The 15493-nt window shown below is 51.4% G+C and overlaps 1 protein-coding gene across 1 annotated transcript in view; it reads right to left on the reverse strand.

Moving 5' to 3' along the window:
• The window catches only part of PACS1 (phosphofurin acidic cluster sorting protein 1), a 218902-nt gene that overhangs the window by 2896 nt on the left and 200513 nt on the right, over window positions 1-15493 (reverse strand). Inside the window, exons 14-21 of the mRNA XM_006893304.1 lie at window positions 12070-12174; window positions 11429-11535; window positions 10763-10917; window positions 10498-10608; window positions 9771-9873; window positions 9319-9361; window positions 5940-5982; window positions 5522-5657 (exon numbers count right to left, since the gene is read on the reverse strand). Coding sequence (XP_006893366.1) covers window positions 5522-5657; window positions 5940-5982; window positions 9319-9361; window positions 9771-9873; window positions 10498-10608; window positions 10763-10917; window positions 11429-11535; window positions 12070-12174 — 803 coding nt within the window. The remainder of the gene's footprint in view (window positions 1-5521; window positions 5658-5939; window positions 5983-9318; window positions 9362-9770; window positions 9874-10497; window positions 10609-10762; window positions 10918-11428; window positions 11536-12069; window positions 12175-15493) is intronic.

The following is a 15493-nucleotide window of genomic DNA, read 5'->3' on the forward strand; positions in this document are numbered from 1 at the left end:
GAGGAGGGTGAAGAGAGGAGGGTGGAGGGATGAGGAGAAGAGGGTGGAGGAGGGGTGAGGAGAGGAGGGGTGAGGAGAAGAGGGTGGAGGAGGGGTGAGGAGAAGAGGGTGGAGGAGGGGTGAGGAGAAGAGGGTGGAGGGGTGAGGAGAGGAGGGGGAGGAGTGAGCCGGGCAGTGTGTGGAAGAGGAGGCCAGGGAGTCAGCCCGAGTGTGAGGGAGGGAGGCTGGAGTGGACTCTGGATGAAGAGGAAGGTTTTTTCCAAGTTCTGCTCCTTCCTGACCCTCAGAGTCGTTCTTCCTGAGCGGAGTCTGGCCGACCTGAGCACAAAGCTAGGACAGGGGAGGTCCATGCAGCTCAAGGCACAGGGATGAGTCCTGGGAGACTGAGGAGGCAGAGGAAGGAAGCGGATGGGGAAGCAGTGTGCACATGTGTACAGAAAGCAGAGCCGGCCAACACCAGGGCTGGCTTAAGTGGGGCAGAGGCAGAGCTGCTGCTTGGAGCGGCCTCGGGGAGCGCAGCTGACCCCCTCTTTCGCTTATTTACAGCACTTCTAGCTCAGAGATAATTTTAGCTCTGAGGGGAAAAGGGCTGAAGTTTTCTTGAAAGGAGGCGTCAGACACAATAGGTACACGGGCTGCAAAAGTCATCTGACATCTCCCTCCGCCTGGTGTCAGCGGTGCCACTGAGAAACAGGCTTGTGTGGGAAGAGAAAGGAGGTCGAGGTGAGGGCTGGTCTCCAAACAAAACAAATAGTCAAACTCCCTGATGCTGAGCCAGGTCTGCCTTATTAGGGGTGCAGCAGAAATGCTCATAGGATTTTTGAGACTGTAATCTTTAGAAAGGACAAAAGTTATACAGGAGGTATCCAGGACTTTCGTTCATAGGGTTGCTATGAGTAGCCTAGCCTGCGACTCAATGGCACTTAACAACAACAATCTTTAGGGGAGCATACTGCCTCGTCTTTCTTCTTCAAAGCAGCTTCTGGGTTCAAACTATCGACCTTTCACTGAAGTTAGTTAGTCACTGTGCCACACGTGAGATGGAGCTTGAAAATCTTTGCCTCTGGAGAGCAACTTGGTTTCACCCTCTCTAGGAGAAACCTGTTTGTTCTCTTGGTGGTCCATGGTATGTTCAATACTCTTCTGCAGCATCACAACTCAAAGGCTTCAATTCTTCTTCTGTCATCCTTAAGTCACTGTCCAGCTCTCTGATGCACAGCAAGTAATTGCAAAGACCATGGCCTGGATCAGGTGCACCTTAGTCTCTAGACTGACATCTTTGCTCTTCAGCACTCTGGAGAAGTCCCTGACAGCAGCTTTTCCTAATCCAATTTGTCTTTTGATCTCCTGGCTGCTGTTCCCAAGAGTATTGGTTGTGGACTCGAGCAAGCTGAAATTGTTAACAAGCTCAATCTCTTCTCCATCTATCACGGTGCTGTCAATTGGCCCACTGGTGGGCATCTTTGTTTTCTTGATGCTGAGTTTCAATCCATATTGAAGACTACAGTCCCTGACTTTATGCAGCCGATGCTTCAGGTCCTCCTCAGTTTCAATGAGCAATAGTGTGTCATCTATATAATGCAAATTGTTGTTAAGTCTTCTTCACATTCTGATGCCACACTTCTTCGCCTGAAGACCAACTCCCTGAATGATCTGTTCTTCATAGAGATTGAAAAGATATGGAGATAGGATGCCTGGACGCATCCCTAATGCACTGCTTTCCTGATTTTAAACAATGCAGTTTTTTCTTGTTCTATTCTGATGACTGCCCCTTGCACATGAGTAGTTTATGTTTTTTTCCACAGCCAGCACCTGGCCTGGTTTTTACAGCTGATATGAAGCTTCTCCAATGATTCTTTCCAATCTCATTCTTGTGCAGTCTATCAGGTCAGGCTCATATGTATAGTTTATGTTTTATTTAGTTTACTGTTTATGTTTTTCACAAAAGGCATTTGCAATGAATAAATCATTGATTGTACAAAACTCTTTCTATCTCCAGTCTCATTTCTGTCACCACACCCATAGTTTCTGACTACTGGTCCTTCTTCCTAGTTGTCAACATTTACATTCTAGTCACCAATTATTAATAACTCTTGGCTGCAAGTTTGATTGATATCATACTGCAAAAATTGGTAAGAGTCTTCTATTTTCTCCTCTTTAGCTGTTGTGGTATGTGCTGGCGAGTTGCCTGTGACTCATAGCAAACCGATGGACAGCAGTTCTGAAGCCTGCTCTGTTCCGAGCCAATCTCACCGACTCTGACACACCCTACCCCCATTGCCTCAGTTACTGCACCAATCCATCTCATCTGAGGTCTTCTCTTGTGCTGTCCCTCCTCTGTTCCAAGCATGATGTCCTTCTCCTAGGACTGGTCCCTCCTGGCCACGTGCCCAAAGTGTGTGAGATGGAGCTTAAAAATCTTAGCCTCCAAGGAGAAACTTGGTTTTACCTTCTTCAAGGCAGACTTATTTTCTTGGCTGTCAAGACTCTTCTCCAGCACCACAACCTAAAGGCATCTTCTGTCATCCTTAGTCATTGTCCAGCTCCCTGATGCACAGCAACTATTGTGAAGATCATGGCCTGGATCAGGCACACTAGACTGACACTAGACATTTTAGACTAGACTAGACATTCTACACTGACATCATTGCTTCTCAGCACTCTGGAGAAGTCTCTGACAGCAGATTTTCCCAGTGCAAGGCTTCTGATTTCCTGACTGCTAGTACCAAGAGTGTTGACTGTGGAGGCGAGAAAGCTGTAATTGTTAACACCCTCAGTCTTTCCTCCATCTATCATGATGCTGCCAATTGGCCCAGTGGTGAGAATCTTTGTTTGCTTGATGTTGAGCTTCAATCTATATTGAAGACATAGTCCTTGACCATCCGTAGCAAGTGCTTCAGATTCTCCTCAGTTTCAGCAAGTGTGTATCTGAATAATAGTGGTATTAACAGGTGTTGCTTGTCTGCATGTGGATGGTATCCTGTCATTTACTACACTGTAGTTTGCGATAGATCTAGAAATGGTCTTTTTGACAATGAACACAACCCCATTTTCTTTAGGAAGCAGCATATGATCAAGAACCAGTGGTAATAAAGGAAGTTCAACCTTCTCTGAAAGAACTGCAAAAAAAAAATAAGGCCCTAGGAATTGACAGAATACCAAATGACATATTTCAACAAACAGATGCAGCCCTGAGTGTGCTTACCAGGTTGTTCCAAGAAATCTAGAGGACAACAACCTGGCCAAGTGACTGGAAGAGATCCATATTTATTCCATTCCCCAAAAAAGTGATCCAACAGAATGTGGAAATTACTGAACAATATCATTACATGTAAGCAAAATTTTCTGAAGATTATACAGGCTGGGTTTAGAAGAGCCTGTGATACTATGGATATTACTGGTGATATCAGATGGATCTCGCTGAAAGCAGAGAGTACCAGAAGGATGTCTCTTTGTGATTTATTGATTATGCAAAGGCACTTGACTGTGTGGATCACAATAAATTATGGCTAACATTGAGCAGAATGCGAATCCAGAATACTTGATTGTGCTCAAGTAAAAACCTATTACTTTTACAGACAGAACAAAGGAAACACTGCATGGTTCAAAATCATGAAAGGAGTGTGTCAGGGATGTACCTTTTCTCTGTACCTTTTCAATCTATATCTTGAACAGATCATTTGAGAGGCTGGACTCTATAAAGAAGAATGTAGCATCAGGATTGGAGGAAGACTCAAAAGCCTTCATTATGCAAATGACACAACCTTGCTTGCTAAAAGCAAAGATGACTTGAAATGCTTGTTGGAGAAGATCAAGGACTGCAGCCTTCAATATGGGTTGCATTTCAACATGAAGAAAACTAACCCCCTCACCACCAGGCCAACAGGCAGCATCATGAGAGACTGAGAGAAGATTGAAATTGTTAATGATTTCATCTTGCTTGATTTACAATAAACACCCTTGGCACCAGCAGTCAGGAAATGAAAAGACGGGCTGCATTGGGAATATGTGCTGTCAAGGACCTCTGCAGACTGCTAAAGAGCAATGATGTCAGTCTAAAGACAAAGGTGTTTCTAATCCAACACGTGGTCTTTTTAATCATTTGATGTGCATCCAAAAACTGAACAATGACTAAGGATGAGAGCAGAATAATCTATGCCTTTAAGCTGTGGTCTGGAGAAGAGCACTGAAATGCCATGGACCAACAAGAGAACAAACAGGTTTGTCCTGGAGAGGGTGAAACCAAGTTGTTCCTTGCAGGCAAGGATTTTGAAGCCCTGTCTCACATACTTCGGGCGTGATGTCAGGAGGAGGTTAGTCCATGGAGAAGGATATCATGCTTGGAAGGGTAGGTCAGTGCAAGAGAGTAAGATCCTGGCTGAGACAGACTGACACACTGACTGTGGCAATGGGGTCTGGTGTGTCAGAGACAGTGAAGTTGGCTCAGGACAGAGCAATATTCAGAGACGTTGTTCATAGGGTCACTATGTGTCACAGTCGACTTGAGAGCACACAGTCGACTCGACAGCACACAACAACAGCAACAACTTTGGAGTTGTTGTCAGGAGTGTGTAGCTCTTAAAAAAGGAAATCACGCTCGCAGAGGATCGATCAGCAATAAAAGGGAAGACCCTCAACAAGGAAAGTGGCTCCAACACCAGGCTCGACGATGCGGACAGTACAGGACACATTGGGCTGCAACCGTCTGGGACCAACTCGACAGCCCCTACCAACGACTACATCTGCACGTCTGACCCTGTTGCTTCTGCATCGTCCACACGAGCCCTGGAGGACATGGGTGGACACTGCTCATTCACCCTATGCTCTAGCTCCCAGAGCCTCACATGGTGACCAGCCTGTCTAGTCGGTGGGCGGGAGAATGTTACCCCACCCCTCACCCCTGGCGGGGCGACGGACACATGTTCTTATTTAAGCCTTACACAAGCCTGAGGTCGCTCGCCTCTCCACCTCTACTTTCTCAGAAGACAGAAAGGAAGCTTAGAATCCTGCCTAGGTACATGTGGCGGAAAGAGCCGGAGCTCAGATGCTGTGCTGTGAAGCCCAAAGCCCAGATTCTGGAGCCCAGAGCCCGAGTCCAGATTCTGTAACCTGGAGCCCAGAGCCCTAAGCAGAGAGCCCTGAGCCCTGAGCCCTGAGCATGGAGCCCAGAGCCCAGAGCTCGGATTCTGCAGCCTGGAGCCCCAAGCCCTGAGCACAGAGCCCAGATTCTGGGGCCCTGAGACCAGGCTCCCCAGCGGCGGTCATTGCGGTACCCAGCACTCTGCTTGCATAGAGGGTCTCTTGACCAACACCATCTCATCCAACCCTTCTAACTCTGCCACAGGCAGGTCAGGGCAGTGGCCTCGCCCCACAGAGCGGTCAGGTGAAGCATGTGTCTGGATGTGAAGCAGACACCTTTCTAAATCTGGCCGACAGAGCTGTGGGCAGCAGGGAACAGGACTGGAGTCCAGGCCCTGATGGACAGGACAGGCAGAACGGCAGGTGTGGATGGGAGTCTTACCCCATGACGGCGAGGGCGCTGCTCATAGATGGGGAGGAGGGAGGGGTGGCTGTGGCATCTCGGCTCAGGCCCGAACTGGAGGGTGGCGATGTGGAGGGCACAGTCAGACTGACTACAGGTGAGTCATCCCCATCGCCTGGCAGGGGACAGAAAGTCAGCTGGAGGAAGCTGCCCGTGTGCCCTCCATGACGGTGCTGCATGCTCCCAGCTCTGAAACTTCCCCTCTGTGCCAACGGCACCAAGGCTGCTGAGTTCTTCCTGCTCCAACCCGAGTTCTCCCAGGCCAGGCCAAGGCTTCTGAAGCTGGGGCAGGGGAGGACACGGCCCACCATGCAGGCAGGGGAGACCTGGCCATTGGGAGCAAGCAAAGGCATCACCCTCATGCCAAAGGGGGCAGGAGCTGCACCCCCAGGCTCACCTGTTGTTGAAGGAGAGTCTTCCACCAGCCCCACCTTCACCACCTGAAAGAATGAAGTGACACAGGTATCAGGTCCTCTTGTCACAGCTGGACGTGCTCTCAGTTCACCAGTCAGGAGCAAACAGCTACTCCTCTGTGCACAGCATTCACCCTAGGCTGCAAAACACTTTCAGATCCAGAGCGGTCCAGATCTGTAGGGGATGTGGAGAGAAGCCTCCTATCAGAGAGGCGAGGGACATCTGAGCCTGATGTCTGGGAGGACATGGCCCACCGTGTAGGCAGGAGAGACCTGGCCATTGGGAGCTTGTTTCTCTAGGGTCATCACTGGCAGGGCCATCTGCTCAGGCTAGAGAGAGAAATGAATAGCTGTGGAAAGCAAGCCTCAGACGGTTCATCACTGCTGGAGGGGCCATGCTTTCTACCCAGCCTGCCCCGCAACCTGTACTGGACATCAGCGCAAGATGCTGACACTCCTTTCTGACCTTCCTGTAATCTGGAGAAATGACCATGGGAGGAGAGGGTCCCAAGTCCCCTCCTGCCCACTCCATGGCAGTGAGGCTGAGATGGATCTCAGCTTCCCTGAAATCTGTATTCTGCATAGAGAATTCTGGAAAGGACAGAGAGGGCCCCCTAGCGGTTCTAGAAAGAAAGGTACTAGAGAAGACAAGAAGGTTGCGGTGGGATTTTGAGTGACAGGTAAAGTCCTGTTCAAGGATGGGCCTAAGGCCCCTGGAAAACAGCAGAGCTGAGGGTTAGAAAAGCTCGCCTTTGGGGTGCAGGAGGAGGAGAGACGAGGTGCCTTCCTGCAGGCAGTCCCCACGGAGAGCTGAGGCTCTACCCTGCCTCCACTGGGGTTTGCTCTGATTTCCTATGTCCTTACTGGTCCTCAGAGAGAATCATGTGGACCCTCTGGGGCTTCATGGTTACACGCCTCCTCTCCCTTCACTCCCTGGCGCTGTGTGCAGCTGTTAGCACCTTCTTATTTTGGATCTCTCTCCGGGCTGGATGGCCAGCGTGCAGAAACCCACAGCTCCACCAAAGTCTGAACCGAGCTGCCTGTACCAGGCCATACACACCGCTGCTGGGGCTTCAGACCATGGCTGTGGAAGTGGAGCCAGAACCGATGGGGCCCGACGGGACCCCAGCCTGAATGGAAAGTGTGAGCAAGAGCAACTTTATGATGCAGAGGGTCGTGCATGGGCTCAGAAGAGGGTGGGCGGGGGCCAGGGCTCCCTCACCTGCCCCCAAAGCTAGGATGGACCTTTGAGAACACAGAAAAAGAGAAGTTCCCTTTCTGAAGGGCACTCATCTGGACTAAAATGGCATCTAAGCTCTTATATCGTCTGTGGTGATAAAGGGAGACTGTCTCTTGTCCCATGGGCTGCCCAGTCCGCATCCTCTGGGCTCCCCTTGGGCTGGGCTACAGTGTAGGCTTCCCTACAGCTGTCAGTTGACTCAGGTGCCAGGCAACAGGTTGCTTTGCTGTGGCCTTTCTCATTATGGTCTTGTAATTCCTACTAAATTACTAGGTGGAGGGAGGAGGGGAGCTGAGGGTGAGGAGGGAAGAAATCTTGAGGCCACAGAGTTACGTGGGTAGAGTGAAGGGTTGAGGGAATCAGGAAAGATCCAGAGGGACCTGGTATCAATCAAGGTGATGCATTTTATGAAACACAATCTATGGGAATGATACTAGGAAATAGAATGTGGATAGAGGATTGTGTGAAACAATATATAGAAACGAAACACAATGTATATGAATTTTGTATGCAAGCCAACATAAAGTAAAACTAATTTAAAAAAAATGACTAAGTGAATCTATGCAAATGAGGTACTTGTTGCCCAAGAACCAAGAGGAACAGACAGCTTGCCAATAATGAAAAGGTGAATGACACCCCTGTAGGGTAGCACTATGCACATAAGATATATGGAACCCTAAGCAGAGGACTGGTCCGTTTTGCCATCTGCTAGGTTTGAAACGAGCCATCCCAGGGGAAAATAGGGGGTGCCTCCCTACCACCAAGACTGAGGATCCAGAGGGAAGCGTGCATCCCTTGGACTCAGTCCCTGCCCTGAGCACTTCCTAGATTGAGGAGAGGGACTGGAACAGGTGAAGATGGTGAGAAATGGTGGCCAGTGCGCAGAGAACCAGGACACTGGGAGGAGAGAGCTGGGGGTGCTTCCTGGCCCACCAGGTGGAAAGCTGCATGCCCCTACATGTCTGTCAAAGGAGCTAGTGTGTTAATTCATGAAGGGAGAGAGCAAGCACCTCCCAGCACTTGTGCAGCTGACGAGCTGTGTGACATCTGCCCCATCAGGAGAGGCCTGTCTACCCTCAGAGGCTAAGGGTCCGAGACAGGCTGCCTGTGAGTTCAGCTTAGACGCTGTCCTTATTGGAGAACTGCAATCTGATTCTTGATCTGGAATTGTAACCGGTGACTCCCTGATAAAGGGAGCATTGGTGGCCTAGTGCTAAGACACTGTGCTATAATCCCAAAGGCACGCAGTTCAAATCCACCAATTCCAATGGTGAGCAACTCAAAACCCACTTGCTGCTGTTTAGGAGAAGGCTGGGCGATCTCTTCCCATGCAAGTTACCGCCTCTGAAAACCTGCTGGAGGGTCGGCTGTGGGTCGGTTCTGACTCAGTGGGCCACAACAACAACTTCTTAATCAAGCTTCTAGTCATAAATGTGCTGAGTTCCGGGTGTCATCACTGAATCCAGGAGAGTAGGGAGTGTGAGGAAGGGTGGCTGGGGTCTGCGTAGTAAAAGGAGTAGAGAGAGGTGGCAAGTGTGAGGCCAGCCTGTTGGTGCTGACCTGGAGTTTCACTTGTTCCCTGTGGCCAGAGGACCCCTGACACCACTTTGCCATTTCTACAAAGACCAAAGCACAGGCACCTAGCAGGAGGGCCATCAAAGGGGCTCCACCTTTTTATCCCATGGCCTTGGTGAAATGATTTTCCAAATCCACTAGCACCTTGATGTAACAGGACGGGAGGGAAACCTCCATGGTCTAATCTGACCCTGAAGGCAGGCTCACCTTCTTGATACTCTCCTCCACCGGAGGCAGCTGCCCTGTCCCAGGAACCTACAGCCAGCCTGCTGACTGGCTCTGGGCGAGGGCGGTGATGGGCAGCGGGGAAATGATGAGCCTGGGGAGCAGGTCAAGACTCTGGGAAGAGGTACTGAAAGGGACAGTTCACCCACATCTGTCCAGGGTATCTCCACCAAGCCACTACCAGCTTCTGAGGCCCACTAATGCTTTGTTGGGGGGAGCTGTAAAGTCACCTTTGGTTGTGAACCACTGTCCTAGATGAACCCCCACTTCTGGTTCTGTGTGGGAGAGTGAAGGGAACGGGTGAAGGGGGGTTGAGTACTCACTCCGATGAACGGGATGAACTTCTGATAGGAGTCTTCGTCAGGGCTGGGGAGAGACAGGAAAGCTTTACTGTTGGCTGTGCAGGCCCGTGGAATGCTGGGAAACAAGCTTCCACCCCATTTGGCTTCAGAGGAGCCAACAGCTCACAGCTGCCCCCCCAGCTCGGGCGAGGAGGGCATGTTCTTATACATATGGGGGCTCTCCAAGCGGAGGCAATCCACCCTCCCTGGGGCCCACAGCAGTCACGGAGGCCGGGGCAGCCGCGAGAAAGGACAGGAAGGCCCGGGAAAAGCAGCGAAAACACCCCACCCCCACATTCACACTCAACACTCACTCTCCTGGGCTCCTCAGAAAAGAGATGGGTGAGTTAAAAGAAAACACGAAACAGTAAAGATAACTCAAGAGCCATCCAACTTTGGCCCCATTTCTGGGGACTGCCCAGAGTCAGACTTACAATTTATGACGGCAGGTGAGCATGGCTTCGGCCACGGGAAGCTGGTGTGTCACGCTGGCCCCGTTGACGTACTGCATCACCCGCGCCACCACGTCCAGTTGCTCTGCAGACAAGCCGGGAGCTGAGTCAGATTTTCTCAGGTGGCAAACCCACTGGTCCAGGGCACCCCCCCTGGAGCCCAGCAGGCAAGGGACTGTGGTGGAGAAAGGGCTCCACACTGAGCACCCTCACACAGCACTGGGGTCTCCCCAGCTCCCAGTGGGTGGCCATGCTCCTGGGCCTGGGAAACCACTGCTCTTGCCCACTTGAGTCCTTTAACCTAGAGGAGCGAGCCCTCCACTCCACTCGCCCACTAGGCTGGCACCTCCTCCGAGAAGCCTGCTAGCATTTACTCGCTCCGGCCTCACACTCACCCTGTCAGTCCATTTCAGGGACGAGGTGGGGCAGTGTCATTTGTCAACAAACTATTTGGTGACAGCTCTATGTGCCTGCCCTGCCATGGCCCTCCTCTTCCCAGAAGGGCAGGAGTGGAGTATACACAGAGACTAGAACCCTCCACAGCCCAAGGATTGTGGGCCCGTCTCCCAGTCCACACACAGGCACAGTGGTAGGGACATGATCGCCACCGAGGGGGAAGCCACATGGCCACTAGCCCTCCTTCTCCGCCCAGGGCCAGGGCGGCTCCAGTGAAGCTGGGGTTGTGCAACCTCACGCGTGTGGGGGTCACCTGTCACAGGGGGCTCCGAGCGGCTGAACAAGTCTCTCCAGCTGGGGTCCAGGAAGGTGCTGCTGTATCTACTGTCCACTGAGCCCAGGTATTTGGCCACAGGGTGAGAACCTGGTGGGTGGAGGAGCAGAGAAACACGGGATGATGGAGTGACGGTGCACAGCCTGGTCCCGGCCATCTCTAATCTCCTCCAAGGCCCAGTCTTGCCATCCTGTTGCAGGACCTGGGGACCCGCCCAGCCTCCAGGAGGCCACCCCATCTTTACCGAGGGGAATGATGAGGAAGCGCATGTAGCTGAGCCAGTCAGAGGTCTTGCTGGCCAGCGACTTGACGAAGAAGCGGAGGATGGAGCTCAGGTAGCTCTGGCCCCCGACCGCAGCCACCTTCACCGGCCGAGGCATGGACGAATTACAGTTGCAGCTGGGGAGGAAGGGCAGAGCCATGCTCAGGGGTCTCTCCACGTCCCCGCTCAGAGGTGGCCCTCCCAGAACCACAGCGGGGAAAGGAACAGGTGGACAAAGTGACGAGAGAACAGGCCAAATGCCCAGGACCACAGAGGGTGGGGGGTTGTCTATGGAGGAAGAGTGAGTCAGCTAAGTCCCCTGACGCTCGGCCTGAGAAGGTTCTGGGCGTGAAGCACCGGGCAGCACCCGACACAGGGTGCGTGGCTCTCCTCTTGACCTCTGCCTCTTGAGCTTAAGAAGAGGATGAGGCCAGCCATGAAGCTGCAGGATCTGGGTCCAGATAAAGAGGCAGCCTGGGTCTCTCCACCCCTGGGCCTGATCCTCTGAAGCTCCAGGGTCCCTGCTCACACCCGCCTCCCCGCACACTCTGGCTGTGGGATCTGACACCGAGGCGGCTCCGTCAGTTTGATTCACGTGGGAGGACGTGGTCACAGTGGTCGTCTGGGCAGGAGGCACCGAGCTCTTACTAGCGCTGGATGCGGGTGAGCAGGGCGGACAGCACGGCCTGGACCTCCACAGTGGAGCAGGTGCACACGACAGGCTTCCGCTGGTCCTGGAGCAGCTCCGCCACGTACTGTGGTGGGGAGTGGGAGGGGCCTAGGTGAGCCTTCAGAGGGGTGCTTGCTCCTCAGAGGCCTGGAACGCACAGTCCCCCAGAGGCATGGGCACTGCAAGGGGAGCTCAGGAACCTAGAGGATGTTTGGTTCTAAAGTGCCCCTGAGGTGAGGGACCAGTGATGAGGGTCTCACGGGGGGTACATGGTGAGGAGCCTCCACAGAACCGAGGGGCAGTTTGGCCTTTTCAGGCCCTTGTCACCCTCGAATTTCCTCCATTCCCTCACTCTGCCTGATGGACACACCCCACCCAGAGAGAAGGCAAGCCTGCCACGGTTTCACACACAGGGAAACTGAGGCGTGGACATATCGAAGGATTGTTAAGGTTCCACAGTTTGCAAAATGATGCAATGAGGGTAAGTGACAGCCCAGAGCTCCAGACTCAGCTGCGGGCAGGATAGGGTCCTGCAGGATGGGGACGTTTTCTTAATATCCCTGATGCCGCTGCTCAAACCATGGGGCCTCTCCTCCCCGTATGGTCTCTACCCCGGTACCTGGCCCTGCCAGTCGGCAGTGTTCACCAGGATGACGTTCTCCGGGAGGGCGGCGTCCGACACCAGGATCTGATTCAGCTGGTCATACACCACCTTCCTCGGAATCTGCAGGGACACAAGTGTCTGTCAGGCAGTCAGGCAGTCAGTCCCTGGGGGGGGCTGGGAGTGGAGAACCTTCAGAGAGTGGGCAGCAGACATCTGTGAAGGAGCCCAGCCTGGGTGGTGGGAGGTGGTGTCAAGGGGAGGGAAGCAAGCCCCCGGGCCCTCCAAGGGGGCAGGGCGCTGTAGAACAAAGGCCCGGCAGCTGTCCAGCAGAGGGAAGGACACTGAGGCCCAGCAGAGCTGCCTGTGGAGAGGCAATGCGGGGACAATAGGAGGGACAGAGCCCCAGTGACAGGGTCGGAGGAGGGCCAGAGCTGCTAACAGGTGCTCAGAGCTGGGAACAAGGGCAGCCGGGAGAGAAATAATGAGAGGGAAACGCGTGCGGCGTGGGGAGCCCGCGTCAAAGGGACAGAAGATATTTCAGGAACCGTGATTAACAAGAAGGACAATACCTCACCCCGGGCGCCAGGCTATTCTAGTCTGCGGTTCATTTTCAGCTTTGTAATAGCATTGAAATCAGGAAGCTGGAGTGACACAAACTTTCCTCCCTGTGATAGTTATGAGGTAAATGAACTGACTTGCTCCTTTGCTCCAAAAGAGTTGTAATTATGAGGCACAGCAGGTTAGAGGCATCATTTCCCTGGACCCTGGAGACCACTGGTCTTCAAAAAGAGAACACAATTCCCAGGGCCTGGCTCTTCTGCGCATCTGCACCCGCCCACACTTCCGATGGGGCCTTTCACGATGCGATGCATCAGCTGTCAGTCACCTGCCTGGCCCACAGCAGCACCGAGGTACCGCAGCCCAGGCCAACAGCATTGGAAGGCTGTCATCTGTCTTCATTGTCTGTTGTTAGGTGCTGTCAAATCAGAACCAAGCCGCAGCTGACTCTCCAGTGGGTTTTCAGAGCTGTAAACCTCCTGGACAGGAGCAAGTGGATTCAATCTGCTGACCTTTGGGGTAGCAGGGCAGCTCCGTACCCACGAGGCCTTTGTTATTTAGTGCTGCTATCATATAAATTCAGTTTGCTCGGCTCCACAGTCAACACTCTTGGCACCAGCAGCCAGGAAATAAAAAAACGTATTGCGATGGGAAAGTCTGCTGTTAGGGACCTCTCTAAAGTACTGAAGAGCAACGGTGTCTCTCTGGAGACTAAGGTGCGCCTGATATAGGCCATGGTCTTTGCAATCACCTCTATGAGGTGGACTGATTCAGTGACTGGGTTAATCAGGATGGGTGTGTCAGAGGCAGTGCGACTGGCGCAGGATAGAGCAGAGTTTAGGGCTGTTGTACATAGGGTCGCTATGAGTCGCAAACGACTCAACGGCACGTAACAACAACAACATCATGTAAATACCACAAGCAGGTAGCTTTAACACACAGAAAGTTACTATGTCACAGTTTCGAGTTACTGCTCTGAAACCATTTCCACACTGGCAGTATGTGTTAGAGCGGCACCTGACTCACGGTATCACGCTTGGTTAGTGACCGTGTTGCTGTCACACTGGATCTGATTCAGCAAACACACGCACAAAAGAATGAAGCAGTATCTGACCGGACAGCATGCTACAGCTGTTGCTGTGGCAGGGCCACCGCTGTAACCACTGTGTTGCTGTCTTCCACGGGGCTTCCTCTTTCAGCTCACCCTCTTCTTTATCCAGCATGATGTCCTTTCCAGGGACTGGTCACCCCTGATGAAACGTATAAAGTACCTGAGACCCGATCTGGCCATCTTCCCTTCTAAGGAGCATTCTTGTTGTATTTCCAAGGCAGGTTTGTTCATTCTTTCTGTGGTCCATGGTACGTTCAGCATTTTTCACTAATACCACTGATTCAAAGGCATCAATTTGTCCTCCACCTCTCTTACTGATTGTACAGTTTCTGCTTGTCTCTGTGGTGACTGATAGTATCATGACTTGGATCAGGTGTATCTTAGTCTCCAAAGTGACATCTTTGCTTGTTAACGCTTTAAAGGGATTTCTGTGCAGCACATTTGCACAATGTGTCGATTTCTTGACTTGATGCTTCTTCTAAAGGTGCTGACTGTCAATTCAAGTAAAATTAAATCCTCGACCACTTCAGCATTTTTTCCACTCACCATGATATTGCTATTGGTCCAGGGGGGAGGACTTGCGTTTGATGTTGAAATGTAACGCAGACAGAAAGTTGTGGTCTTTGGTCCTAATGAGGACGAAAGTGAGTAATGAGGAAGTGCTTCAAGCCTGCTCGGAGTCACCAGAGTTTACTTGCAGCACTTATTCAATCAGTTACGTAGTGTCGTGACAGCTGAGATACTGTTAAGTGAAGGGTTTAACTAACTTACTTTGCTACAGGTTGTTGTTAAGTGCTGTGAGTCAACAACAACTCATTGCAACCTGGTGAACAACACACTGATCCTCGCCTGTCCCAAGCCATCCGCATAATCTCTGCCATGTTCAAGTCCATTGTTGCACTCAGTGTCAACTGATCTTGTTGACGGTCTTCTTTTCTTTCACTGACTCTCGACATTTCCCAGCATGATATATTTTTCCAGGGTCTGGCATGTGGGACCAAATTCAAGCACCCTTGCCTTTAATGAGCACCCTGGTTGAGTTTCCTCCAGGACAGATTTGTTTGTTCTTTGGGCAGTTCATGGCATGTTCAACACTGCCAATACCATCATCCAGTGTGCCTTCAACCTTCTGTATTCACTGTCTAACTCATACACGTGTATGAGACCATGGTTTCTCAACGGCTTGGGGCAGGTGCACCTTAGTCTTTAAAAGGACATCCTTAAGAGGCACATTGCGATGTGGACTGGGGAAGGGAGTAGGGACGATGAGGGAAGAAAATGTACAACAATGAATGAATAAAAAATAAAAATAAAAATAAAAAACCCCAACACCACCAAACCCACCAAACCCCACAACCAAACAACTGACCTTGTTTTTTAGAACTTTACAAGGGTCTTGAAAACAGATTTACCAAATAAAAAACATCTTTTGATTTCTTGAATGATGCTACCATGGGTATTGATTGTGGACCCACTTCAAATTAAATTCTTATGCACATCCATGTTTATTGCTGCTTTGTTCATAATAGCAAAGAAGTGGAAACAATGCAAGTGCTCAAAAAGGAATGGCTAGAGAAGCTGTGGTGTATTCACACACTGGAATACTATGCAGCACTGAAAAACAAGGAACTCATGAAATATGCAAAATGGATGACCCTGGAGGACATTGTGCTGAGTGAAATATCTCAGTCACAAAAGGACAAATATTGCATAGGGCCACTGTTGTAAAACGGGACTGACATCAGGGTTGAGAGAAGACAGAAAAGGAGG

The sequence above is a fragment of the Elephantulus edwardii genome, unplaced genomic scaffold (genome assembly GCF_000299155.1).
Source record: "Elephantulus edwardii isolate Elephantulus edwardi_28Jun2011 unplaced genomic scaffold, EleEdw1.0 scaffold00126, whole genome shotgun sequence".
In the NCBI taxonomy this organism is placed as follows: domain Eukaryota; kingdom Metazoa; phylum Chordata; class Mammalia; order Macroscelidea; family Macroscelididae; genus Elephantulus; species Elephantulus edwardii.